Genomic DNA, 27800 nt, shown 5'->3' with positions numbered 1-27800 from the left:
TGTTTTGTTTTTTCTCCCTTCTGTGGACTCCGGCCCCTTTTGTATGTACTTAGTTCTATTCCAAGCCCGGGGCGTGAAGCTGCCTCTGGGCAGGGCAGCACTTAGCTCACAAGAGTGAGCACTGATGATCTTTTTTCATACAGAAAGACAGGACGGCCTATACTGTTCACTCCATCACTGACCATTTTAAGAGCCCTTCTGTTCTCAGCTGCATTTATAACCATCAACGCGTATAAGTATCCCTAAGGCAGCAAGTCTCCAACAGTGCGTTTATTACATAAGCATTTGTAGAAGTACTCTGGCAAAAAACAAATTTAACCCCGAATTTGTTTCTCTTTTGTTGGTGTTTTCATTCTGCTGTTACTGCTGTCTCCAGAAATGCTTTTATTCTCTCATGGTGACAGCTATCCAAGTTTACAGCCAACCTTTTTTATTAAGTGCTTTTAAATATACTTCTCCTCCCACCACACCTCCCGGTAATACAAATGTCTTCGAGTAGCAATAACGAGGGAAGGTGGTCTGACTCGTACGGCAGGAAGGTGAGCCAGGCCCACACCATGCATTTCGTGTGCGGTATTTCCACAGTCCCTGCAACAACCTGCCAGGCGGGCCTGCCGTGCCCGTGACGTGTTGCTCCGGCTCAGGGGCCACACAGACCCTGGGGAAGGCAGCGTGGCACCGCCCAGCTCCATGACCTCCTGTAATCCCTTCAGTCTCTCCAGGCTTCAGTTCCCCAATCCACAACCAGACGGTGAGGTCACGGTGTGGGGGTCACGCAGGTAGAACACGGCACACAGGCCCCGGCGGGCAGAAGGAGGTCACGAACGCTAGCTATGAATTTTTATCGTTTCCTAATTGCTACGCAGGAATGTAAACAGCCTACAGTTATATATGCTAGCTGTAATTAAAGAAAAGTTGCAACGGTCAGATGGACAACTTGATAGTCAGCGTCAGCAGCCACGGGCTCACAAATTTTTGGGAGTTAACAGCGCACCTCCCTCCTCCTATGACGAGGAGGAGGAGGAGTCATAAACACCTCCGGTCAGGTCAGCACACCCGGGCTCTTAGCCTCTACAAGGAGGTACTCAACGAGTTCTTGTCCAAAAGAGATCAGGTAAGAGCTCTGTCCTTCTTCTAGTTAACTTTTTCTTAAGAAATGAACAACTATAAAAAACAAACAAACAAAAATGACTTACAACTTTGTCTCATAGTCTTTCCAAGCTTTGTCAAACGGCTTCTTGAGATCCTTAGGAAAGAGAAAACGAACTTGAGACTGGATTCACTTTTGCTCAAAGGCAAGTAAACAGTGCGGAAATAGCATGGTAGCGAAAATGCTTTCCTTTAAAGGACGCGTGAAACCGGACACACTCTCGCGCACGTCACAGCGTGTGTCGTAGACGAGGAGCCTGAGCGAGCGGGAAGGGCGGCCTTCGCCGCGATGCCCGCGGGGTGGCTGGTGGCGCGGCCAAGGCTCAGCACAGACTCCCCGCAGCCCCGTGGGCTCTCACCGATAATCCGGAAAGGGCCTCATCTTATTCCTCAGTCAATAACACTGTGTGAAGCGGCACATCTTTTCCAATGATCATTTTCCAAGTAGTTTTTATGCTAGAAATGTTCAGAGTGCCCTTCAAATGCAAGTAACGCTATGATCTTTAAAGAGGGGGGAAAAAAATCAATCCTTTCCAGTTAAAGTGAAAATCAAATTTCTGAACACTTACTCCTTTGACTCCCTTCAGGTCTCCTTTCAACAAGGAGTCCAAGGTGAAGATCACATTGTGGCTCAGACCCTGGAGCTGGAAAGTAAAGCAAACACGGAAGATGGTTAAAAAAGGGAGTGCGTGCAGAATAACAAAATCAGCTACTGTGGACTGGACACTTTGCACACACCAGACTCTGCGTAAGGGCTTTCACGCACCATCTTGCTGACCCTGTGCACCGCCCCAAGGTTAGGCGGCAAGACCAGCCCCCCCCACCCCCCACAGCAGGTGGGAGCCACACAACTGGCTTCTATTACTCCTTTTCGTACGCTTCTTCGGCATTTGTCACTATCTGAAATGACCCGGTGTGTTTATACGTGCACTCTGTCCCCCACCAGAATGTAAGCTCAGTGAGGGCAGGGACCACGACTGTCCCACTCACTGTGTCCTCTCTGTGCCCAAATCCATTAGAAACACAAGATACAAGTGCGGGTTTCTCACTGTTCTGAGGCAGTGGCCTGAGTCTCCTTGATTTTAAGTTGGAACAAAAAGGGGTCTACAGAGGAGAGGGAGACGGAGCTGGCACCCAGCTGGAGACAGCGGGGCAGGGAAACCAAGGGAGGGACAGGCAAGCAGGGAAAGAGTGTGCCGAACAAGGACCGGGAACAGTGAATGACACGGACCCGTAGCACTGGGGGGAAACCAGGTCTAGTCGTGTGGAACCAACACTACAGGGACCTGCCGAACCAGGTCATAGCCGGTGAGGTCGGTGGGCTCCCTCACTCAGGAAATAATTTTACTCCCGTGCAAGAGCATTCTCATTTGTCACTGCAGCCAGCCAGTCACCCTTCCATCAATCACTTACCACGTCCTTGTTCTGTGACACCCACCATGCTAGCGGCTGGCCAGGTGAAGGTGAATAAAACACTGTTCCTGCCTCGAGCGAGCTCACACCCCAGGGACAGAGGTGGTCGCCGTATGCAAACCCACTCTGGCACATCGCGGTATTACAAGTGCCGTACAGAGGCGGAGGGAGAGAGCGGAGCTAGAAGGACCCACGTGGACACCTGCAGGCTTGGTGTGGGACCCTGGGCGCCCCCTAGATAACTGGGGGACGCTACAACCTGCCGCAGACAGCTGCAGTGAAGGGGTTAATACACCTCACAGTGCTAGCTTGCTCCCACACACTCAGCAAGTGCTGAATACATATCTGTTTTCAAAATCCAAAGGGACGTTAGAGAAGAAATAAGAGTAAGGCAATGTGGGGCGCCTGGGTGGCTCAGTCGGTTGAGCATCCGACTTCAGCTCTGGTCATGATCTCACAGCTTGTGAGTTCCAGCCCCTGCGTCGGGCTCTGTGCTGACAGCTCAGAGCCTGGAGCCTGCTTCACATTCTGTGTCTCCCTCTCTTTCTGCCCCTCTGACACTCACGCTCTGTCTCTCTCTCTCAAAAATGAATAAACATTAAAAAAAAATTTTTTTTTGAAGAATAAGGCCACACGGAACAGACGGACACCTTCTGCCAACTCCTGCCTACTGCTCTCATCCTGGGCTCCCTGTGGCTCACCATTCCACCTCTGCCTCCCGGCTTCCAGTTTCCATGCAAGAGAAGTTGTCCAGGGCACATCACCAGAGGGCTTGGATCAAAAACAACCAACTCTCTCTTCTTTCAAAGACAAAGAGATTCCGAATACCGAGACGATTCTATCTGTGCAATCTCCCTACCCCCTGCTCCCCCACCCACAGAGAGATAGCCTGGCTGGCAGATGCCAACAGTGAGAGAGCCACGGATTCGGAGTCTGTGTTCTGTAAGGTCAAGGGCATTGGTTCCTGGGGAGTGGGGTGAAAAACATCTTAGCTATTACAATGGCTGTGGCTTTCCAAAGGGCCAGAGTTTATAAACTTGATATAGAGTATATCTGTGGCATTAACACTTCGAAGTTTAGTTTAAACTTTCTAACTTCCTCCCTCCTTCCCTCCCTTCCTTGCTTTCTCTTTCTCTCTTTCTTTCTAAGTGTTTATTTAGCTACTTGTAGGGGAGGGACAGACAGAGAGGGAGAGAGAATCCCTAGTAGGCTCTGCACTGTCAATGAGGAGCCCAATGCAGGGCTCGAACCCACAAACTGTGAGATCATGACCTGAGCCAAAATTGTGAGCCACCCAGGTGCCCCCCCCCCCCCCCGCCAAATATCTTTAAAGAGACTCCTTGGGATGGGGTGGTGCAGTTTTCAGGTAATAATAACGTTGAAAAACACCGGCTGTGGGTATGAGATGGGGAAAATAAAGATGAACAGGACTCACTCTCAGCCACAGATGAAGCTCCTTCCTGAAACATAAGCCTCCTGCATCCTGCTCTCCTGCGGGCCTCGGAGGTTTGTGTGGATGGTGGCAAGTGAGGCAGGGGCCAACCAGCCCTCCACTCGCCAGGCCAGTGCCTACCTCTCCTCGATTCGTAGAAATCCTTAATCTTCTTCAAAACATTCACCATCCCTCACCATGCACGTATCTGTTTCCTCATTTGTTTGCTGTACCCTCAGTTTGAATGCAAACTCTCTAAGGGTAGGGTCTGCATGTTCACGGCCCTATTTCCACAATTTAGAACACCGCCTGGCACAGAGTAGGTGCTCAATAAGTATTTGTAGAATACAGGAAATAGAGAATCATGTGAGCACAAGGTTCCTCTCTACAGGATTTATTCTGACGGGAAGCTTAGGACTTGTCAATTAGGGATGAGATAAATAAACTACGGAAGTTCTAAACCGTAGCCATAAAACTGAGAAAGTTCTTTATGTGTAACTCTGGAAACGGCTCCAAGATAAATTGTTACATGACAAAAGCAAAGTATAAAACAGCATTCACAGCATACAAAGTTCTGTATAAAAAGAACAGGGGCGCCTGGCTGGCTCGGTTGGGGAGCACACAACTCTGGACCTGGGGTTGTAACTTCTAGCCCCAGATGGGATGTAGAGATTGCTTAAATACATAAAACTTTAAAATATTCTAAACAAACAATGAAATGACAGTGATTATAAACCATTTTTAACTTCGTCCTAGAATCAGGCTTTTCACCAATGCCTCAAATCCTTTGTGAAATGAAGCAGCAAAAAAAAATTGTTATGCCATTTTGGTCTGAGGGCTACATTACAAAATAAGAATGAAAAAATTATGAAACTGTGGTTAGTACTGAATGTGGGGGGTGCGCGGAAGGAAAAGTCCCTCAAAAGCCATGTACTGACCACACAATAGACACACACTGTAACCTTTCAGTGCCGTCGTTGGGGTTGGGGGGGGTGGGGGGGGGCTGCAGTGGCACTGATGGAAAACCCCAAGAATTAAGAATTTCTTTGTGGTTATCCACACACATACTCTTGGGAGCTGATAAGAAACCGAGAAGGCCAAACATTGTGTATTTGTGAATTCAGAATCTTCCCAGGATGAGCCTAGCAAAAGGCCCCAGGAAAAAAATCTTTCCCCACCTTACTTCCCAGGAAAAAGTCGGTTAATTTGCAAGAACTGGCAAAGGCAATGGTTTTACGGAAAGAGCGAATAGCAACTCTGTCATTATGAAGATGCAGAGAGATGTCAAAGAGAAAACAGACTACTCTCGAGAGAAGGAAACTTTTGAGAAATATTTATCAAGAGGCCAAAATTTCCTTTGCTGCAGATCTCAATGAAGAGAAGGCCTATTTTCTCCGACACTGGAAGGTACTGTGACAGCGATGGATTACATGACCTCACAGTTGTAGGGTTCTGTGACTTTCCTGCTTTTTTACTTTCCAGTTCTTTCAGGAATCCTTCTCACAGCCTAAGCAAAGCTTGCAAACGAATACAAAAGCGCCTCCAGGGCAACCACGAGGAGGCCAACGTAAAAAAAACAAACGAGTAGAAAGACTTCCTGTATCACCTTCATTATCCTCAGTGGATTTTTTGAAAGCCTTTCAAATCTATTATTTCCCATTAATTTTACTAAAATTCTATTGATTCCATTTCCATTTACTCAACTTCCAACCTATTTCCTTTCCTTTAAGGATAAAGTTGAATTAACGTAAGTTCTTTACACAAGCCAAGATAACAGGACGATGAAGGATATGTTTTTAAGAGCACCTCTTTTTCCATTTTATTAAGCAAACACATTAGAAAGCATTTCAGGAGTGGTGTTTGGGTGCGGTAAATGTGTCTGCTTTCCAAACAAACTGCTTCCTCACAAAGTGGAAATTTCCTCTGCGAGTATATACGTATATCAAGCCCAACGAGAAACCTGGAAGAAAGACAGGAGGAGGCTGACGTCTATCCTTTCATTATGCAAAAGTGATTTGTTTAAGCAAACAGACTGTAATTAATATTGGTTTTGATCACAATAACCACCTATTCCTTACAACTAGCTCAGACGCTACCAGACATGAGACAAACAGCTCCCGTTAGAGAGGACTTTGGGACGGCTTTCCTCTTTGTATCCGCTCTGATTTTTCTCTAACCCCCTTTAGAGTTTTACCACAAAACGACATCATCGCATTCTTTATGATTCATCACCTGTCTTTCTTCTCTAGAAGGTATGCCTCTTAATTAAGGGGGAAGCATCTCATCTGTTTTGTCCACTAACCGACCAGGTCCCAAAGCTGGAGCCAGCAGGCAGCTGCCGGTGGCCACGCTGCACTGTGGTTTCTGGCTCGCCTGGGGGCCTGCGACCCGGGGGGGCTGTGCCACCCTGCTGGAGCACAGGTGTGGGGGACAGTGACTCAGCAGCGTCGCAGTGGGAGCGCAGCACGGCTCTACACGTGGTGCCCTGCCCCCACGGCCCCCACATGCACACGGCACCGTATCAATGAACGGGGACATAATTTGCTTGCTTTGTCATCCTGCGTTAATCCTGACGTTCCTACCTTACTGCCCACCTGTTCTCTCTCCTTCCCCTCTACAGACAGAAAGTAAGGCTAATGCAAATCTGCTGACTTGCTCAACACATTGGAAAATCCAATTAAAATAATGAGCCAGCTCCCGGCAGTTAAGTCTTCGATTCCCTGGAATAAATTGGATATTCAGTTTAGTGTGTTAACTCCTTCATGGCGTGCTTATGCACCTCCATGGCGGTGGCCGGTTGTGGTCAGGCAGTTTCCAGGGTGTTAAGATACACTGGAAAGCGTTCTCAGCAGGAGCTGAGAAGGCCAGAATGTGGCCACTCATTACTACTGGCCTGGGGACTTTGGGCAAACCGTTGACCTGACTCGGTTTTCTGATTTTAAAATGGGTGTCCTGGCACCTTCCTCCACTAGCCAAGGCTGGTGCGACAGGATCAGGGAGAAGGATGCCAGCGGAGCTCCCACTGGGCAGCAGGCCACAGGGCTGCCTGCTTTCTCCGGCTGCTCCGCTGGTGCTCCCGAGAGCCCTCAAGGTGGTGTTAACGTGTTCAAACACACTCAGCCAAGTGGACGGGCCAAACCACGAGCCAGGGCTAACTCCCAAGTCAGTGAACTATTTACAGCATTATCGTCTTGTAGGTTATCATAATGTGCTTTTTTAAAAAGTTATTTATTGAGAGAGAGAGAGAGAGAGAGACTGGGAGGGAGAGAGCGAGAGAGACAGACAGACAGACAGACAGATCCCAGGGCCATGAGATCATGACCTGAACCGAAATCAAGAGTCAGACACCCAACCGACTGAGCCACCCAGGCGCCCCCGATTATCAGAATGTTTCAAAGATTATAATATGCTGCATACACATACAGACTATTATTATCAGCCATTACCGACCTACTAAACTAAGCTTTATTGTATTTGGTTGCATATGCTTCAAGGGGAAACAATACTGCTTTGAGGGCACTTACAATTCCCACGCAGATGAGACTTAATGTTCCCACCTCACCCACTGCTCAGGCATTTGTAACAGCTTACACTTCACAGCTGCTGGAGTGCCCAGCACTCACACCATCAACAGGCGGCACACACTTAGCCAAGCGTGTGCTTGGACAAGTCATTCAACCTTTCAGAGATTTAGAGATTTAGTCATTCAACCTCTTAGAGATTCAGTCTCCTTCCTCATAGTGGCAATGATAAGGCTGCCTCCATACGATGCTGAGAGTGTTGCCGTGTAGACGCCGGGTGCTATGTGTGCAAAACGCTGCACAACACAGACTCTTAATAAAACGTAACTAGGTTTACTGTCTCACACTTGAACAGCTCAGCCGCAGTGGTGGAAAAAAATACAACGATGGCATTTTAGATACTGGAATAGGTCTTTTGAGGCTGGGACGGAGGTTGGCAGGACTCCCGAACGTCCTTCATGTTGCACCACATTCCCCCCAAGCTTCTTGTTTCCCTGCCTCATCCCGCAAGGGAGTCTCTACAAACTGTAAGGTAATGCATCCCATTATACACCATGCTCTAATCCAGGCAAATCAGCCTGAATTAGAGTTATTAAAATGACAGATGGTACTGTGTTTAACATATGTTATCTGAAGTTATTGCTCACAACAACTCAGTAAGATGTATCTTAGCCTCACCCAATTGAGGAAACAGGCTCAGAGAGGTCAAGTAACTTGCCTAAGGTCAAACAGTGACTAAGCGGATGGTCAGAGTCTTAATTAAGGTTTTTACTGACTCCAAAGGCCATCCTCATTTCCTGAGTCCTGTTGTTCCAGTGATCTTTTAAAATGATTGTCAGGTCATATCACTCTCCTGCGTGAAACCCATCAATGGCTTCCCATGGACTGGATTCAACTCCAACCTCACAATTTAAGTCTGGCCCTGGCAACCAGTCTGAAGCCCCTCTACCCTTTCCCCCGCCCATCAACCATGCCGGCCCTTCTGGTTCTTGATTCATCAAGCTCTCAAGCATATACATGCTTTACCATCAGTCTGGAACAGTCTTCCGTTGGCTCCTGGCAAAGAGCCTCCTAGTCTAGGCTCCATGCCTCCTCCTCAGTGAGGTGTTGAGCACATTTCTACATAGGTCTCTCCTCTCTGATCTCCCCTGAGTCTTAACTAGGCAGAATAGGCTCACTTTCAGAGAACAATGCATTTGACAACCATCTGACTGTTTCTTTAGTGTCTAGAGCAAAGCTTCTTGAAGGCAGGAGCTATGGCTGTTTCACCCACCACTGTGTTACATCCAACCCCTAGCAGAGTGTAGATTCCTTAAATAAAACGCGTGTTGACTGAGTAAATGGCTGAACAAATGAATTCCTCTCCACACCAGAAAAGTTATTCTGAGACTCAGAAGTATTACAGAATGTGAACGAGTTTTGGTCTTCCCGGAGCACTCTGCACTTCCAGATTAGAAGTCGGGGAGGTGACGGCGGATTCAGGAGAGGGACGGGAGATGAGAACTGCTCCCACTATGTGGTTGGGGGTGAAGGACCAAAGGTACCTTCCATCCAGCAGCTGCCTGGCTTTGACAACTGGAGAAGAAGAGTGTTCTAGACCTGAACCTGCTTCCACCTGGCTGTGTGGGTACAGGCCGGTCACTTCTCATTTCTGCCACTGATAAAACGAGGTTTACAAGGTCTCTAATATACCTTCCAGGGACAGTACTCTCAGAGCCTAAGATGAGATACTGAGATACGACTAAACACACCAGAAAGAAATCCAGACGACCCGGGTGAGAAAAGCCAGAGGGAAATGCTCATGCTGTCTCCTGGGCAGGATGTGGCCCTGTCCCCACCCCCAAGAGGGTCTAGGCTCCTGATCCCATCTCAACCATGGTAGTTCTGTTTTAAAAGGCTGTATGCTTCCGAGTAAGCAAAGATCCGAGGCTACAGTCTTCCTTTCCAAAACAGGAAAACATTTTCAAAATGTATAAACAAGTGAAAAATCAGGTTATAAAACAGCACTATAGTATGAAACCAATGTGGTTAAAAAATTATGACAATAAATACACATATAAGAAAAGATTTATAAATAGGAATGAGATTAGAAGATACAGATAGACAGGGGCACCTGGGTGGCTCAGTCAGTTGAGTGACGGACTTCAGCTCAGGTCATGATCTCACGGTTTGTGAGTTTGAGCCCTGCGTCAGGCTCTGTGCTAACAGCTCGGAGCCTGGAGTCTGCTTCGGGTTCCGTGTCTCCCTCTCTCTCTGCCCCTCCCATGCTCATGCTGTCTCTCAATAATAAATAAATGTTAAAGAAAGAAAATTAAAAAAAAAGAAGATACAGATAGATAGATCTCAACCCGTAAACAGTGAATTGTAAGGTTATCAGTGACTTTTATTTCAGGGTTTTTCCCCCTGTATTTCCTAAGTTTTCAGCAATGAACTGGTATTTTTTATTCAGAATAGTATTAAAAAGAAATATGACACAGAAACACAAGAGGGCGATATAATCAACCAGCAATTTATTTCTCACTCAACTTGTTATTTGACGTATTAATACAACATAGAAACCAGATGGCAGGTATAGAAGTAAAAATAATGAGGGAGTGAATCTGGCAGGAAAAATGACAGCTTCTTTGTAACATTAGGGAATTCTATACCTCTGTCCAGAGTGACCGCCCTTCCTAGTGGTCTCCCAAGTGTGGTCTTGGGAACAATAGTGTTTGCATCACCCCGAACTTGTTAGAAATCCAGTCTCAACCCTAATTAACCAGACACTCTGCGGGTGGGGCCCAATGGCCCAGGCTGAAACCAGCTCTCTAGGCGTGATGGGTTGGGTGCAAGGTCCAGTTGGGGCATGAACTGCTTTACACTAACAGCAGCTGTCCAAAGTCAAAGGGGAAGGAGAACCCAAGTTCCTTTAGAGAAGGAACACCTGCAGTCAACACATGGAAATCGCCAAGGCACAGTTACCACGAAAACAGAACAGAGGTGGGTCTCAGCCATAATTACCAGGAGAAAAAGCACAGGAATGACTGCTCTGGGTGGCCTGGGGAAGACCTAAGGAAAAGGGGAACCAAATCAAACCATGACATTACAGGCCTCAGGAACCGACAAGACTGAATTTGGCAGAAAATACAGTTCTACTGGAAGTTTCACAGAGAAAAATGGGTAGGCGTAGGAGTATCTGGGAATAGGAGAATTCCTTAACGTAAAATAATGCAATTATGTTTTGTCTAATTCCATTTAAGTAAATGAGGGGTTAGATTTAACATCATCTCCTACATCAAGGATGAAAATGAAAGCACTCTTTTTTTCTTTGTATGATCTGCAGCATCTGACTTCATCTGAGGATAATTATAACAAAAGGGGGAGCGGCTACGACTTGTAAGCCCAAGATAAATGGTGAAGCAAAAGGAAGAAAGGCCTGGGCAGCTGGGCCTTGGTTTGAAGAGACATCTCGGCCCTAACGATTTCTCTACTGTGCTTGAAACGATTAATCGGCTGGTTCACGATCAACTTTCAGACCCGTAATTTCATTTCCACGCACGTCATCTACAATTTGCTGTGTTTAAACTAGAACAAAAGCCTACGGTAGGTGACATCAAATTACATTTTCCTTGCCTTCACTGAACATCTTTATCACACACTGTATGTTTGACAACAACACGCTTTTAAGCACTTTCCTGACAAATTAAAAAATTTAACAAAATAAGTGAGCGCAAGCACTCGGGGCCCACCACGTACGACACCAGGAGGACACAGGGATTTCTTACTGTAGACACTGTGTTCATTTAACTGGTAGAAAAGCAGAGAAGCAGTGCCCTCTTCGCCTGGACTCCCCACTCTGTCTGCTTGGTCCACATCTTGTGCTTTAATTAAGACTCACTTTGCTCCACCCTCTCTGAAAATGTTAGAATTCAAATAATTTACCTCAATGGTGGCTGTAATATTCACCACCGGTTGCTATAGTTCCAGGCCACCCTTGCAGAAAAAAGAAATCTTGGATATTATGCCTGTGATGCCAAATGATGCCAAAAAAAGTTTTCTCTACTTGCAGGCAGCGAAAAGCAGGAAGTCTAAAAAATCTGGAACCATCCCCATGTCCATCCTTCCTTATAAAATGAAGTGCTTGGGGCACATGGGTGGCTCAGTCGGTTGAGCATCCGACTTCGGCTCAGGTCATGATCTCACAGTCCGTGAGTTGGAGCCCCGCACTGGGCTCTGTGCTGATGGCTCAGAGCCTGGAGCCTGCTTCTGATTCTGTGTCTCCCTCTCTCTCTGCCCCTTCCCTGCTCATGCTCTGTCTCTCTCTGTCTCAAAAATAAATAAAAACATTAAGATAAATAAATAAATAAATAAATAAATAAAATAAAATAAAATAAAATAAAATAAAATAAAATGAAGTACTTTAGTGTAAACTATTAAAAGAGTCTGTATAAGCAGTCTGTTGAATGGAAGTAATCGTCAAGCTCAGCACAGAGCCTGGAACAGAATGGACATTTGGTAAATACTAGCTAAGTCAGGACCACAATTTAGAAAATCTTGGGGGGGGGGGGGGAACAAAAACCTGAAGTACAAACTTTCACCTGACTCTCTAAATACCAAATGTATCAACCAAAGCTTAATGCTGTTTAATGCTTCTATTTAAGGAAACATGCATCTGCAAGCCTAAGAGAATAGTTTTATAAATATCTATTAATTATTTATGGCCTAGTTCAAGGGTGTCTCTTCTGGGAAGCCTCTTTTGATGTCCTTGCTTTCTGGGTGAATAAATGAGGGAGTGAATGAATAAATGATTCTGCCTCTAGTGACCCAGCTTGAGAAACGAGGGAACAGAAACGTGAACTCAGTTTTACCTGACTTCAAAGTCATGCACTCTGCCAGCTCTCTGAACTTTCAATTGCTTGACACGGCTAGACAACCAGTCAATAAAAGGGCCTGTTCATATTTAGTGGAAGATGTAAGCTGCTAGTTCAAGACTGCATCAGCAAGGGGTTTCTTCATGTTAAACCTAATGGTACCAAAAGGCACCAAAGGGTATAATCTCAAAGAAGCAAGGTATAAAGAAGCCACCAGCTTAAATAATCAGAAATTACACACTGAAATGTAAATAAGAAATAAATTCTAGAAGAACAGATATAAAGTGGAATAAAATTAAAACAAATAAACAACAACACATGAAATGGATCACCTGATCCAGAAAACATCTCAATCAGTACGTCTCAAGGTAGTTCCATGGGAAGTCAAAGTTTCTTATACAAGAATGTTTGTGATCAAGAAGTTTTAAAAAACACTGAACTGGTCAGGTCTCTAATAACAGGATGTCTCCAAGTCTTTAATATACAAATGTACACTGTAAATCCCCAAGGGCAATTATGTAGTGCTTTTCAATCCAGAACTCTTGTCAAAGAAGGCGGCATGGGGGGCGCCTGGGTGACTCAGTGGGTTAACCGTCTGACTCTTGATTTCGGCTCAGGTCATGATCTCACAGATTGTGAGATCGAGCCCCACATCAGGCTCCACGCTGTCAGTGCTTGGGATTCTCTCTCTCTCTCTCTCTCTCTCTCTCTGCCCCTTCCCTGCTCACACGCACACATTCTCTCTCCCTCTCTCAATAAATAAATAAATAAGCTAACAAACAAACTTAAATAAAAAAAGAGGGCAGCATGGGATTAGTATTTCAGGGAAAACTTGTAGGAAAAGGCATCTCAGGCCCTGATACTCATGTTCCCAGACAAGAGGGAGTTAGATGCACTGGGCCCGGCACGGCCCCTGCACACGGTTGCACAGAGTGTACAGAGCTCAAAGCATCAACCTGGCTTATTCAAGTGGTGCCTGAAACCCAGCCACACTCCCCTCACAAATCCGTGTTCCCTGGTGCTGGCTGACATCGGCCCAGAGGAAGGTGCCCTAGCTGGGCTGTGGTACCTACCCAAAAGTCTGGGTGTGGAGCGGGTTGCCTCATTGGGAGGCTACAGGAAGCGGAGGTGAGGAGAGACTCGGGGGCGACATTATGCAGAGGAATCGAAACCCAGTTCAACCGAGAACACTTAATGTGAGGCAGGGAGAGGAATGGCAGAGTCCAGGTAAGATAAGAGGTCAGGCCGGACACGGAGAACGGGAAATCGAGGAAGAGGGGGAGAGGTCAGAGGCGTGAGTGTGAAGCTGACTTTGGCAGAATTCTCTGAACAAAGGAAAACATCCGCATTTGCTTTTCACAACAGGCTCCAGATTTGGGCTTGGAAAAGGAGCTCTGGAGGCTTCTGGGACCACGATCATGCAGACCCAAGGCTAGCTACCTCCCGACAGTGTGCGTCTTACCCTTGTACCGTCTCTGCCACTCTTGTGCTTGTTGTCCTTTAAATCAACCTTTTTACTTAAATGAATTAAAAGTATGCTTTCCTTTATATCCATAAAAGGATCCTGACACCTTGAGAGGCAGTCCAGTGTTCTTCAAAGCATGGGGGTCTGGAGGAGACCACCCAGGTTTGAATGATATCTACCCCAGCACTCTGTGTCTCAGTTTCCCCAACCGTTCAGTAAGGATAATAATGGCTACTACCGGGTAGGGTTGATGTCAAGAGTAACGAGGCAGAAATGGCATCACTCACCAAATATTGTATTTGCTCCCTTCTATTTCCTGTCCCCTGCCAGTGGGGCTAAGAACACAGTTTAAGGTGGGGAACTAACACACCAGGGGAAGCAGTGACGAGCCTGCACGTGGTGCTCTCCTCTCCCCCGCCGTAGCAAACCCTGCAGTGATGGGCCCTTGGTCTCTGAATGACTTAGCGTGTGGAGCAGACCCCCCTGGTAGACATGGGATGTGAGGAGGAAGGAACCCCTCCCTCTGTGAAGCCACGGAGATCTGGGGGTGAATTTACGACTGCTGCACATTCTAGCCCCTTCTGGCTAGTATAACACGTGAGTGCTTAAAACGGTGTCTGGGATATAGTCAGCTCGTTGGATACACTACTGTTACCAGTATTATTTATATAAATAAAATTTAACCATAAGAATAATGAAAACTCCCATCTGAAGACCCCGAGGGTGAGACCAGCTCTAGCTTTGTTTAAGAGAGATACTGATAAGCAAATATTAGGGGGCCCGAGCATTCCAGGGTGAAATCTGAAGCCTCACAGAACCACGACTCTCACACATAAGCCTCTGCTAGCACCGAGAAGCTGTTTTGTGAGTCTGTTTCAAGTGGAGTAACACTGGACAGCCACAAACAAAGCCACAAACACACACATTTAAAACATTTTGAAAAGTGTTATTCACTGCATGCAAAATTCTCAAGATGAAAATTCAATCCTATTTAAAACGCATTATTTGAGGGGCATGTGGGTGGCTCAGTCGCTTAAGTACCCACTCTTGATTTTGGCTCAGGTGGTGATAATCGTGGTTGTGAGACCGAGTCCTGAGTTGGGCTCCATGATGAATGTGGAGTCTGCTTGGGATTCCCTCCCTCCTCCCTCTCTCTCTCTCTCTCTCCCCACCCCCCACTCTCATCCGTGCACTCTCTCTCAAAATAAATAGACATTAAAAATGCATTATTTGAGGGGCGCCTGGGTGGCTCAGTCGGTTGAGCGGCCGACTTCGGCTCAGGTCATGATCTCACGGTCCATGAGTTCGAGCCCTGCGTCAGGCTCTGTGCTAACAGCTCAGAGCCTGGATGGAGCCTGTTTCGGATTCTGTGTCTCCCTCTCTCTCTGCCCCTCCCCCATTCATGCTCTGTCTCTCTCTGTCTCAAAGATAAATAAACGTTAAAAAAAATATTTAAAAAAAAAATGCATTATTTGAACTTCCTATTTACACTCTTTTTAATGTTAATCCTTAAAAGAAAAAAAAGCCAAAAGAAAAATAAATCATTTTTAAATTCAGGCTGGGGATACCACAGGACTTCCGTATATTGGATGTATTTAAGACAAGGTACACCTGCACTGATGAATGTAAAATTCAATTTTTATATAGGGAATCTATGGTTTATACAATGAACATTATAGAATGAACCATACAACTATGGTTTATACTATGTAGCTTGTTAAAGTGATTTTTCCAATTTTATCTATATAGTCCCAGACAGCCAACAGGCTTCAAATAAGGTTTGCAAAGCATATGTATAATAACAAGGTTTGTTTTGTTTTGTTTTGTTTTTTAAAGTCATTTGGCAACAAAACCTGATCTAACGTGAATTCAGGTGGTTGTAAGCTCTGACCTGAACTGAGGTGGCACCCTTCAGAGTCTTTTCTTACTTCATGTAAACATTCACAGGTTCCACTGCAGAAAACAGACTGATTGCATTTAATTATGAGGACCTGCCTGAAAAGTCATGGGGTGCTGGTGGGAGGGATGTTATCTAATATGTGGCATATGCACCCTACCACCACTCTGGAATCTGTAAAATTCTGAATTTTATCAGTTTCTCGTGTACAAATCTATAAAATTGTTTCAAAGGGCATGGTATATTATTGGCATTAACAGGCGTTAGAATGGTAGAATTACCTTTATTTTATTTTGTCCCCTATTTCTCACATTTTTATAGTAAACATGTACAACTTTTACAATGGAAGAGAAAAAGGAAATCTCCTTCTTACCCACATGGATAGCTCTCACGATAGTAACTGCCAGGGAAGCCCGTCAGGACATGGGGGGATGTCTGGCAGATGAAATGCTAAAACCTTCCAATTATGGATGACTCTTCTGCAAAGAAGGTTGTTAAGTTGTATTCTATAATCCAGGGTACCCAGGGGCTACCAATGGACTGTTGAGCAAACTCACGCCCTCTACGTTTTTCAGTATTTCAAAGAACCTGAGAAATAATTGATTAGCTATAAATCCAGGTCCAACCTGTGTATTTCTTAGCTATTCTCAGTTGAGGGGGAAGAAAAGAAAAAAAATTGAACACTAAACAAATCCTTAACTCGACCACATACCCTGTAGTTAGAGATTGCACACGGGAAATGCTATGTAGCTGGAGAAATCTTTCTTGTGCTTCAATAGCTCTGAAGCAATAACGGTCCTCTAACTGTTAAAAGAGAGACTGAGGATCTTTCGCAAGTTACAGAACTGTCCAGAGGCTCAGGGAAGAGAAGGCATGGACAGTCCTGGCTGGACCAGAATCCTTCTGGGTACCTCCTTTAAAAAGAGGATTTACATCTATTTCCTAACACTGTTGCTGCACTGGGGGGGTTGGGGTACGGTTCAAATAGTTTACCTTACCCACTGAGAATCTATTTCAACCCACCAGTTACTCCTTTCCCGTCCCATTTGGTGGCTTGGTGATTAAATGGATGCAATTTACTGTTGACTCCTTAACTTCTTCTTCTTCTTCTTTTTTAATCTTTATTTATTTTTGAGAGACAGAGTGTGAGCAGGGGAAGAACAGAGAGAGAGGCAGACACAGAATCCAAACAGGTCCCGGGCTCCAAGCTGTCAGCACAGAACCTGACGAGGGGCTCGAACTCATGAACCAGGAGATCATGACCTGAGCCGAAATCAGACGCTTAACCGACTGAGCCACCAGGAACGGTGGCCTGCTGCTGGCCAGAGAGCAGATCTGGCACCATTTAGCAAGCAATGCTTTTACGTCTTTCTTTCCAATGACTTAAAAAAAAAAAAAAAAAGAAAAAGAAAAAGCAAAAGAAAAAATTGAACATAATTTAGGTTCTATGTATTTAATCAGATGAATAACAAAAAATACTTAGAAAAAGCTAAAACTCTAAAAGATCATCCTGCTTTCCTTTCTTCCTTTTTTTTTAAACAAGGAAGCTGCATTGTAAAGAAAGCCTTTATCTACTCTATGTACATTAACTACTAAATGACATTAAAAGGAGAAGGAACGGAAGGTATAAAGGCATGGAAGCAAGAAATAGTTTATAATCCAGAAACAACAAGTGATTTGTTATGTCTGGAGCTGGCTTTGGTTACAAAAGCATCTTTAACAGGAAGAAGGATGAATTCAGAGAGATTGGTTAAGTCATCTAAAGAAATATTTCTAATATATTTTTTTAAATCCTACTCTCTACTAAGCATATGCTTATGGACCAGATTATATGACAAGTACTTCGCATAAAAGCCCAGGCACTTGTAATCTGGCCTCACACATCTTAACAAACATCAACAAAATACATCCTGTCCACATCGCACTGGCTTCTCTCCACTAAGAGGCAGCATTCCCTAGGCGTATTCACACACGACAAAGACTCCCTGCTGAGGGGAAAGAGCTCATCACTTCATGTTTTGGGAACAGTGACCACAAAAAGCACTCTGACTAGAAGGAGCAACTGAAGACACGGACAAAGACTGGTTTAGAAAACCTGTAAAAAAAAAAAAAAGGGGGGGGTGGGGGCAAAGAAAGTGGGAGTACAGATCTGAGGGCATGGCAGAGAAGAGAGGGTTTGAGTTTTGCTCTGCACATTGGTTTCACATTGAAATTTTCATGTAACGGTAGCTGTATCATTCAAGGCTTTTCCCCACTTTGTTTCCCTGACTAGAATTCGATGATTTATACTTTAACTTTCCATTTTGGAAAAAATCACAGACTCAGCACTAAGTTGCAAAAACAGTACAGAGAGGGCCCCTGTACCCTCAACGAGCTTCCCCCAAAGTTAACAACTTACACAGACCTTACAAAGTTAACAGCTTACACAGGACATTATCAAAACCTGGGAAGCAACACTGGGATAAGACTATCAACCAGTCTACAGATGCCTGGTGGGGGAAAATTGAGAATCCAAAGAGAAAATTGTGGTTTCTCTTTTATATTCTCCTTTCCCAGAGATAACCGTCACTGATACCTGGGCTTCTGCATACAGTCATTTTTTTAGTATGCCTTTGTATGGCTCTGTGACATTTTACCACAGGAACAGGTCAGCACAACCACACCACCACCCAGCCAGAGAACTGTTCCATCAACACAAAGGGACTCCCTCAGGCTACCCCTTTACGGTCATGCCCTTGACCCCTTCTCTAACCCCTGGTAACCACGGATCTGTCCTCCCTCTCGGATCGGTCCACCCCCTCGGTAGTTTTGGGTGACCTGGACTTTAATCAGAAAAAATATACAAATGGCAATGTTATCTTGATGGATGTCACCCTTTTATGGAACTTGTTTTCATTTTAAGGTGTCAAAAGCACACAGGAAGCAAAAGAAAAACGACCTTCTGGAACGTACTTGGGGAGTCCCACCGGACAGTAAGTCCCGGGTCCTCCTCCTGCCGTAGCACCTGGGCTGCCATCAGGCAGATGTCCTGGCACTGGGGCGGGACAAGACTCCACGGGAACAAAGGCTGAACTGTCAAGGATGATGGGTTCTTTGGGAATGCACACCCTCTCAAGCTTCTGAATCTGTCATCCGTCCCAATGAGGGAGAGTGCAAATGCTCTAACGCCAACATTAAGAGAAATCTAGTGAAATACAAGTTGCTTAGAACATATGATTTCATCTATTTGGAGGAGAAGAGGTGCAGGAAAGAGGACTAGGAAGATAAACCCCAAGTATCAATGACAGTTATCTCTGGGAAGGGAGACTATAAAAAAGAAACAGCAATTTTCTCTTTGGATTCTCAATTTTCCCCACTAGGCATGTGTTCTTTTTATAGTAAGAAAAGATACATAAATAAAGTCTCCTGCAGTGGCTATTAATGCCTCAGCGGTTTTAATATTAATGTAGCTTATTAATACGGTAATAGCCCACTGTGTGTGATTCCAGGACTCGGCAGCTTGCAAAGTTTCTCACCTGTGTGGTGTGATAATCCTCATACAAGAACAGGGCAGGTGGGGCGCCTAGGGTGGCTCAGTCAAGCTTCCGACTCTCAATTTCGGTTCAGGTCACGATCTCATGGTTTGTGAGATCGAGCCCTGCATCAGGCTCCGTGCTGACAGTGTGGAGCCTGCTTGGGATTCTCTCCTTCCCTCTTTCTCTGCAACCGCCCCCCCTCCCCGCCACATGTGGCTGTTCTCAAAAATAAATAAACACTCAAAAAAAAAAAAAAAAGAAAGAAAGAAAAAAAGAATAGGGCAGGTAAGGAAGGTAACTCTTCCTCATTCTCCCAGTGAGGACATTCACATTTGTAACTTAGGCAGTGTTAATCTATTCAGGGCCAGGGCCAGAATCACAGCAAAGCCTTTGATTTCTTATGCCAGGGGTCCCCAAGGCATGGTACAGACCCCTAGAAGTCCCAAAGGTCAATACTACTTTCATAATAGCACTAACAGATTTTACCTGACTTTCCCACTGTTTAGACATTAGCACTGACAGCACGAAAGTAATGGAAGTGAAACCAATGGTGTCCTGATGTGAATCATGGCACTGCTGAACACCAACCGAGGCCACTGTATTGTTTATGGTCATGCTCTTGCAGTAAAAAAAAAAAAAAAAAAAAAAAAAAAAAAAAAAAAAAAAAAGGCTATTTTCATTTAAGAATGCCCATGATGAGGGGTGGCTGGGTGGCTTAGTTGGTTAAGCATCCAACTTTGGCTTGGGTCATGATCTCACAGCTCAAGAGCTCAAGCCCCAAGTCATGCTCCGTGCTGACAGCTCAGAGCCTGGAGTCTGCTTTGGATTCTTTGTCTCCCTCTCTCTCTGCCCCTCCCCTGCTCATGCTCTGTCTGTCTGTCTCTCTCTCAAAAAAATAAACATTAAAAAAATAAAAAAATAAAGAATGCCCATGATGAAACAGCAAAAATTACTAATTTGATTATGTATCAGTCCTTGAGTACATCTTTCTTATATTCTGTTTGATATAATAGGAAGTACACACAAACTACCTTCAAGGCATACCAGAGCATGACAGTTACCTTGAGAAAAAGCACTTGTGCAGTATTTTGAGTTGCTAGCTGAACTAGCTAGTTTTGTCTGTTACCTTTTTAAGGGGACACCATTTTTCCCCTTGAAAGAATGGCTGACAAACTGTGGTACTGAGACATGGGTATTTGGCAAACATTTTCTCAGAAACGAATAAAGTGAGCCTGTCACACGCAGTTTCAGATTCACAGACATTGTTATTAACTTTTAAGAAACAAACCCTTGTCAAGTTTTGACACAGTATCAAAGAAGAATACTGATGATCACCTGAATTCGTAAAGTATTCCTTTCTCTTTGCAATGTACAGACCTGTGTGAGGCTATATTTTTTTTGTCTATTTCACCCAAATGGCATACTGCAACAAAATGAATTAATAGACTTCAAAACTTCTCTTTTGAATTCTAATACAGTAAGTATGGATAGAAATGGTCCACATTAGCAAGAACTCTTCAGTGTCCTTGATCATTTTTTTTTTTTTTAAACATTTATTTATTTTTGAGACAGAGACAGAGCATGAACAGGGGAGGGGCACAGAGAGAGGGAGACACAGAATCTGAAACAGGCTCCAGGCTCTGAGCTGTCAGCACAGAGCCCGACGCGGGGCTCGAACTCACGGACTGTGAGATCGTGACCTGAGCCGAAGTCAGACGCCCAACCGACCAAGCCACCCAGGCGCCCCTCCTTGATCATTTTTAAGACTGGGGTCCTAAGACCACAAGTTTGTGAACTACTGGCTAACACTCTTTTTCTAGTATATTATAACTCACTGGTGGGGGAAACGAAAGGGAAAATGCGGATAGAAAGAATTTTGCAAGCTAAACAGACACAAACACGGGTTGATGGCTATTCATACAGGTTCTAGTCAAGCCAGGTGGGCTACCTGTATCCACAACCCATACAGAAAGGCAATGCCATCACTCTGTCGCTGCTGGGGGCACATCGCTGAAACAGTGCATGTCAGGGAACCTGGGGTCGAGCCCCAACTCCACTATTTCCAGGCATATTATTTTTTTGGAGATATGATGCATTTATCTGTAAAATGGGATGGGACTCTCTATACCTGCCTTTACCCTGGGGAGTTGCCATAGAGATCAAATGAGAAGATGTAAATAATAATAAAAGCTTGTATTTGTTAAGTAAATTCCGCATGTCAGGTAGTGTGCTTGGTGATCTGATTCCATGATCTCAATGAAGTCCCATCACTACCACACAACAGATACCAGCAATGCTATGTACAGGTCAGGACACTAGCCCTACAAGTTCAACCATTTGCCTATGGCTGTAAACCTGCTAAGCGGGGAGCTGGGCTGGCAGGTCCAATGGAGACCCTACATCCCCCCCCACCCTTCACAGCCTCTCTCGGCCTGTTGTGAGGTGAAACAGCTTTTTTACAAAAAACATCTCCTGGTACGTGGAGGCGAAGGGCAGGAAGAAATGCAAGTTGCTTTTTTTTTTTTTTTTTTAATTATTTTTAAAGTTTATTCACTTATTTTGAAAGAGAGAGAGAGTGTAGGTGGGGTAGGGACAGGGAGAGAGGGGAGAGGGAGCATCCCAAGCGGGCTCTGCACCGTCAGCATGAAGCCTAACGTGGGGCTTGAACTCGCGAACCGTGAGATCATGACCTGAGCCAAAACTGAGAGTCAGATGCTTAACCTACTGAGCCACCCAGGCGCCCAGGAAACGTGAGTTACTTTAAACCTGACTTGGTGCGTCGACTCTGGCACGAGCTCACAGGGTAAAGAGCCACAGTGACAACTCTCTTTGGGGTCCTCAGGTGGCGGTCAGTTAGGAGTCAGAAGCTAGACAACAGAAACCAGCCCCAGCCCTGTCTGATGTTAGCGCCAGCATCCCTGCGGCTCTTGGGGTTTTCACATAACTTCCCACCTGGCCATCCCACCTTCCACAGTCACTGAAAGCTGGGAGATGAAGACAAACCAACAGAGAAGAGACAGTTATCATCACTTAGCGGGTCACATTTCTCAGGACCAACCAACCCTTCAGAACCCCCTCAACACAATACACTCCCAATACCGATTACTTACAGGCAACACGATGAGAGTTTTTCTCTAACTAGAGTTAGTCGAAAGCAGAAAGCTACACCTGACCCCCAAATCTACCGTTTCCTTTTCCTCTATATGAAAGTAAGTAATGTTTTAATGAAAACTATTAAAATGCCCATTGTAAGTACTACCTTTATTAGAAAATGACATTTTTCCATATGTACCACAGACCTTGGAACACAAGAGACATTTGGCATTTACTGGTTGCACTGAGGATACAATTTAGAAAAGTCTAAGAATATCAAAGTACCTTCTTTTATCTTACTCTCTGAATTCCAACTGTATCCATTCTTGCTTAAGTTTCCAGACTCCACTAGCTTAAGAAAATAGGCTTTTCAAGAGCCTCCTGAGAAATACTGGTTCCCAGGGGGTGTTCTAGAGCTCTAACAAGCTCCAGGATGCTCCCCAAACTCTTATGTGGGGGCTGGAGGGCTGCAAGCTGGCCAGAAGCCCCTCCCTCCTGGGGCGTGGCTTCCTCTGAGCCCTCTCTCTGCTCCAAGGCTTGGCGGTATCAGCCTGTCTGGTTCGCTCTATCCTTTCCTGGCAGAACATAAAAAGGGAAGCAGCAAGCTGCTGAAACTGTTGTCAGGTTGTATAAACTCCTGGGACTGGCTTTTCATTCAGTCAGAATAGCGTTCCCTTAGTAACCAACTATAGTACAAACAGATTCTTTTACCTGCTTCCTCATCAGGCATGCCACCACTAACTTCAAAGAGAAAATGTCAGTTTTTATTTTTTTAATTAAGCGAACTGGGTCTTCTAGCAATTTCTATCAGATATTTCTTAGACTTCTACCCCTTAAGGGAGAGTAGCCAGGGAGGAAGAAGGCCTGCAGCTTGGAGTTTGTGTAGGGGGCCAGCAAGATCAGCATTACTCAGGGAAACACAATCACCAAGGTAGGGTGATAGAGGCAGTGTAACAGAGTAGGGTGATAGAGACAATGGACTCACAGACAGAATGTTTGGGTACACGTCTGCTTATTAACAGTGTCCCTGAACAGGTTAAATACTGATGTGCCTCAACTCCCTCATCTGGATTGAAGGTATAACAACCATAGGATTGTTGTAAGATGTAAAATAAGAAACCTACACACTGGGGCACCTGGGTGGCTCAGTCACTGAGTCATCCGACTCCCGATATCGGTTTAGGTCATGATCTCACGGTTCGTGGGTTCAAGTCCCGCGTCGGACACTGCTGACAGCTCGGAGCCTGCTCGGGATTCTCTCTGCCTCCTTCTCTCTCTGCCCCCCACCCTCTCTCTCTCTCACAAATATACAAACATAAAAAAAAAAAAAGAAAAGAAATCTACACACGATGCACATTACCAGGTTCAACAAGGCGTTCAATAAATATCAGTGGTTTCTGTATGGTGGCAAGTCAGCGCAGTATTAGGTAAACAAATACAGACAACGAATGTTCCATGAGTTCCACGAGTGACCACTGTGTTGTGGGGCCGGCACACGCTGGGGAAGGAACCCACAGTGGAGGGAAGTGGAGGAATGGACTGGTCCAGGAAACGTGCAAGGGATGAGTCTCGACTGAAGCCAAATACATTTGGTGTCCCGGAAACTAAAGGTTATTAGCAAGACACCCCTGTGAAAACACCCACCTCGGGGGAAAACAGAACTTCCTCCCTGAGCAAGTCTGTTACCAGTAATTACTCACGTGCATAGTCAGAGTGCTGCTTCACTTCCCTTCTTCCCACCACATGGCCTTTGAGCAAGGCCATCAGCGGAAAGACAGGCAGCACCCAGAGGAAGGAGAAATGAGGGCCATCTTCCGAATAAAAGCGATTTAAATACTCTAAGATTTACAGAGATATCACGGATTTGTCAAATAAACCCCAAAGTATAGGAACATGTTGGTCCTAAGTTCCTGAAGTTTTTGGAAATAAGACCTGTTTCTATTCTCCATCTTCATTTTCTTTAAGATTAGCTGTCACTGTAGGAGACTAACTCAATGGCATAAACCACAAATTAGAATTAAGCTGTTAGGAAGACAGACACACACATGTATTCATCTAGTAGGATAGGAAAAAAAAGGAGACTCTGATTGGTCAAATATTCAGGTTAAAACACTATAGAATGGCAGTTTTCATTTTTCGAAGAGTATGTATTCGTCTGTAAACTAGCTGTTTGTATTGAACAGATCTGTGACAAGATTCTCCCGTAAGGTCACAGAAGCCTATCGATAGAAGACAACTAACCCAGGGCCAAGACATCTTGAGTTCTTAAAGGAGGCCAGGGTGCAATACCGAGAGACTGGGGGAGAGGAAGAGTCTGCCCGTCTTCAGGAAAGAGCCGAGGAAAGTATGGCATCGTTTTCCTTTGGGACTGTCCAACCTCCCTGTGCCTCTGTCTCCCGGGACTCTGGAGAAGAGAGACTTGATTTAATGTACAAGGAGGGCTGGGTGGTGATGCCACACAGAAAGAGCCTTCTCAGTGTGAACAGGGTGTGAGGGCGGGTATCCGGACAGCAGTGTCGCCAAAGAGACCGCCCCAGCCCCAACTCTGTTTGCCTCCTGGAGCCAGACACCCCTCACGTCCCAGGTTTTTAGGGATTCCTTTTGTCATCAACTTCTGTAACCCTGGATTCCCCTGAATCCCAAAATCTTTTTCTTGGTGGGGGGTTAAAATGACGTGAGGAACTGGGGAGGTTAATTATTTGTAAGTCAGGGACCAAAATGCATGCTTGTCTTCGTACAAGTGAGGTATAACACTTGCAACGTGGATTTCCAGTGTATGTTTGACACAGAAATCATCAACACTCTTTCAACTAATAAAAAAACAAAAGTCGCTAAAAATTATCTCAAACAAAACCCAAACCAAGGCAATGGTAGAATGGGGAAGAGAATTCAGGTTAACTAGCTTCTCTGACTCCATAAATCTTCCCTGCTAGAAGCTGGATCTAGGAGTTCTACAATGGTATTTTCTTTACACGTGACTCCACACCGGAGACTTTTAAAAAGCTTTTCATTTTTTATTTTTTTAATTTTAATTTTGTTTAACCCCCAGGATGGGGGGCTGGGGAGAAGATTATTAAATTGTTCTCTTCGTGATCTTATTGTACTTTGGTCTGGCTGAAATTTTTAGAAATCACTTATGCAATGGCTTACCAGATTTTTCAGCAGTGTGGACAGTTCCTTTGTAAGAGTAGAAAACTTGACGAAAGCAGTGCCAAGGTCTGGGTTGTCTCGACTTAAAAAATTACTTCCGAACTTGTCAAGAACTTGTGCATAGTTTTCTTCATTTTGTACGTGATCTAAAAAAGAAGAAGGCAGGAGTCTGAGCTATTATTTGCCACAATGACGAGTTACTTTGAACACTGATTGATCATTAGAAACTCTTAAAAGGAAGGCAAAGAGACACGGCATCAATTATTCACTGAATGTGTCCAGAGGTGGTCAGCGGGGAGCTAGATGCCTTCGCTCACTCTAGTAAACGGGGTTTCCTCCTTGTTCTTTCACAGCGTTCAGTTCACCTACATCCCAGCTAGCCCATGGACTCCCCACAGGGGGCGGGGAGGGTCAGATTATCATCCCATTTCAAAGCACATCGTATTTCCATTAAGAAACTATGATTAGCAGGAACAAGGAGAAAAGTCTCCTTTGAAAATCAATCTTGGAATGCAGAAGAAACATCCACGGGTTCTAACAGGTTTCCTTCTCTGCAACTCATCTTAATTTCCTTTAATTCTGTCTAAGCCTCAGATCTGAGGAACAGCATTCTTAAAATGATTTTTTTTTTGCACACGATCTCTTGGTGTGGAGTCGTGAAGGCATGGATCAGATGGATCAACGTTTGAGGTTTGGTTTCACCACCTATAAGCTAGCTATCTTATCAGTTTTGTAACTTTTATGACCATTATCCTAGTTGGAGAATTACAAGGCGTTAATGAGATACTTGTGAATACATTTCCTCACTCTGAGCTTTGCTTTCCTGATCTGTAACATGACACTAACCCTATCTTACATGAATGTGGTGCTGAAGAGGTGATACGAACTGTACAAAGAGTGAGTGTACCATAAATAATAACCACTCCCACTCTCTCTACTGGGCTTCCAGGATAATATCACACTCTCTTCACCGTTCTTCTGTGTCTTGGCTGCTCCTTCCTCTCCAACATCTTTGCTGGATCTTCATCCCCCTGACCTCATAGTGTTGGAGAGCCCTGGGCTTTTCTTCTCTCTCTCTATGCTCACTCTCTTGGGATCTCATCTAGTTTATAGCTTTGAATAACTTCTATTCTATCCCAAATTGATACCCCAGCCCAGACCCTAGCCCTGAAATATAGACTTCTATATCAACTGCCTATTCAATATCTCCACCTGGATGTCTCATAACTATGTTCAATCTCAACATGCTAACAGCAAACCCTTAATGTTCTGCCCCCGACCTTCTTTTTCTACAGACCCTTATATCTCAGTTAATGACAAATACATTCTTGTAGTTGTTCAGGTTGAAACCCATACTAGTCATGCTTGATTTTTCTTTTTCTCATACCCCAGATACAACACACTGGCAAACCCTATTGTCTTTACCTTGAAAATGTAACCAAAATCTGACAACTCACTACCCCCATGGCTATCAATCTTATCTGACATCATCTCTTGCCTTGATCACTGCAGAACCTCCCTAGGAAAGTCTCTTTATTGCAGCTCTTTCTTGTTCACCTACAGTCCCCTATCAATACAGCATCCAGTGTGGTTCTGTAAAATTGTGCATCACATCCTGCGATGCTTACAGCAGACATAAGCACTTACCGCAGATATCCAGACTCCCTACCCCTGCAGGCTCTGGAAGGCGGTCCTGCACGTCTCTACACCCTTGAAGGAAGCAAGCACGGAACATGACACATGCTGACCAAGGAAGCGTGAGTGGAGGCGAGGTGCCCCACTTCCACGTGCACACGTTTCAGATGCCTCTACTCAGGTCCCTGCTTCTCTCTTCCTTTGTGGTAGAGGACAGGGAGGCACAGATTTGTACGGAGCCCCATAAGAGACGCATGACAATTTACTGAATGAATAAATGAACGGTGAGTATCTGACAAAATCATGTCTAGCAAAATCATACCTCTAAAGGCTTAATTAAATACCTCCTTATAGAGCCTTCCCTTAGTTGGCAATATCCTCCCTTGCCAGTAACTCTCTGTGCCTCTTTTGCAGTATTTTCCACCATATCACATCATATTTGTGTAAGTACAGACCTTTCCTTGCCATACGACTGTGAGAGGCAGGGATTACTTCTAGCTCATCTCTGCATCCCCACCCAACAAATACCACCGTGGTTGTCATTTTTCGGTGAGCTGAGCTTAAGAAGCTAGGGCTCAGTAAATATCCATTGACTTGGATTTGTTGATTTTCTTTTCAGGAATTTAAGAAGCATTCCCTTCTTAAAATCTCCTGGATCTTTCAATAATGGAGATAAAAAT

The 27800-nt window shown here is 44.9% G+C and overlaps 1 protein-coding gene across 2 annotated transcripts in view; it reads right to left on the bottom strand.

Moving 5' to 3' along the window:
- Nucleotides 1-27800, bottom strand: part of ASAP1 (ArfGAP with SH3 domain, ankyrin repeat and PH domain 1) — a 311284-nt gene that overhangs the window by 98335 nt on the left and 185149 nt on the right. For both annotated transcript variants that reach the window (XM_030304285.1, XM_030304284.1), the window contains exons 4-6: nucleotides 25486-25631; nucleotides 1719-1793; nucleotides 1197-1246 (exon numbers count right to left, since the gene is read on the bottom strand). In XM_030304285.1, the coding sequence (XP_030160145.1) occupies nucleotides 1197-1246; nucleotides 1719-1793; nucleotides 25486-25631 (271 nt within the window). The remainder of the gene's footprint in view (nucleotides 1-1196; nucleotides 1247-1718; nucleotides 1794-25485; nucleotides 25632-27800) is intronic.

Source organism: Lynx canadensis, chromosome F2 (genome assembly GCF_007474595.2).
Source record: "Lynx canadensis isolate LIC74 chromosome F2, mLynCan4.pri.v2, whole genome shotgun sequence".
Taxonomy (NCBI): domain Eukaryota; kingdom Metazoa; phylum Chordata; class Mammalia; order Carnivora; family Felidae; genus Lynx; species Lynx canadensis.
The sequence above is the reverse complement of the archived record's forward strand: the minus strand, read 5'-3'. Positions and strand labels throughout refer to the sequence as shown.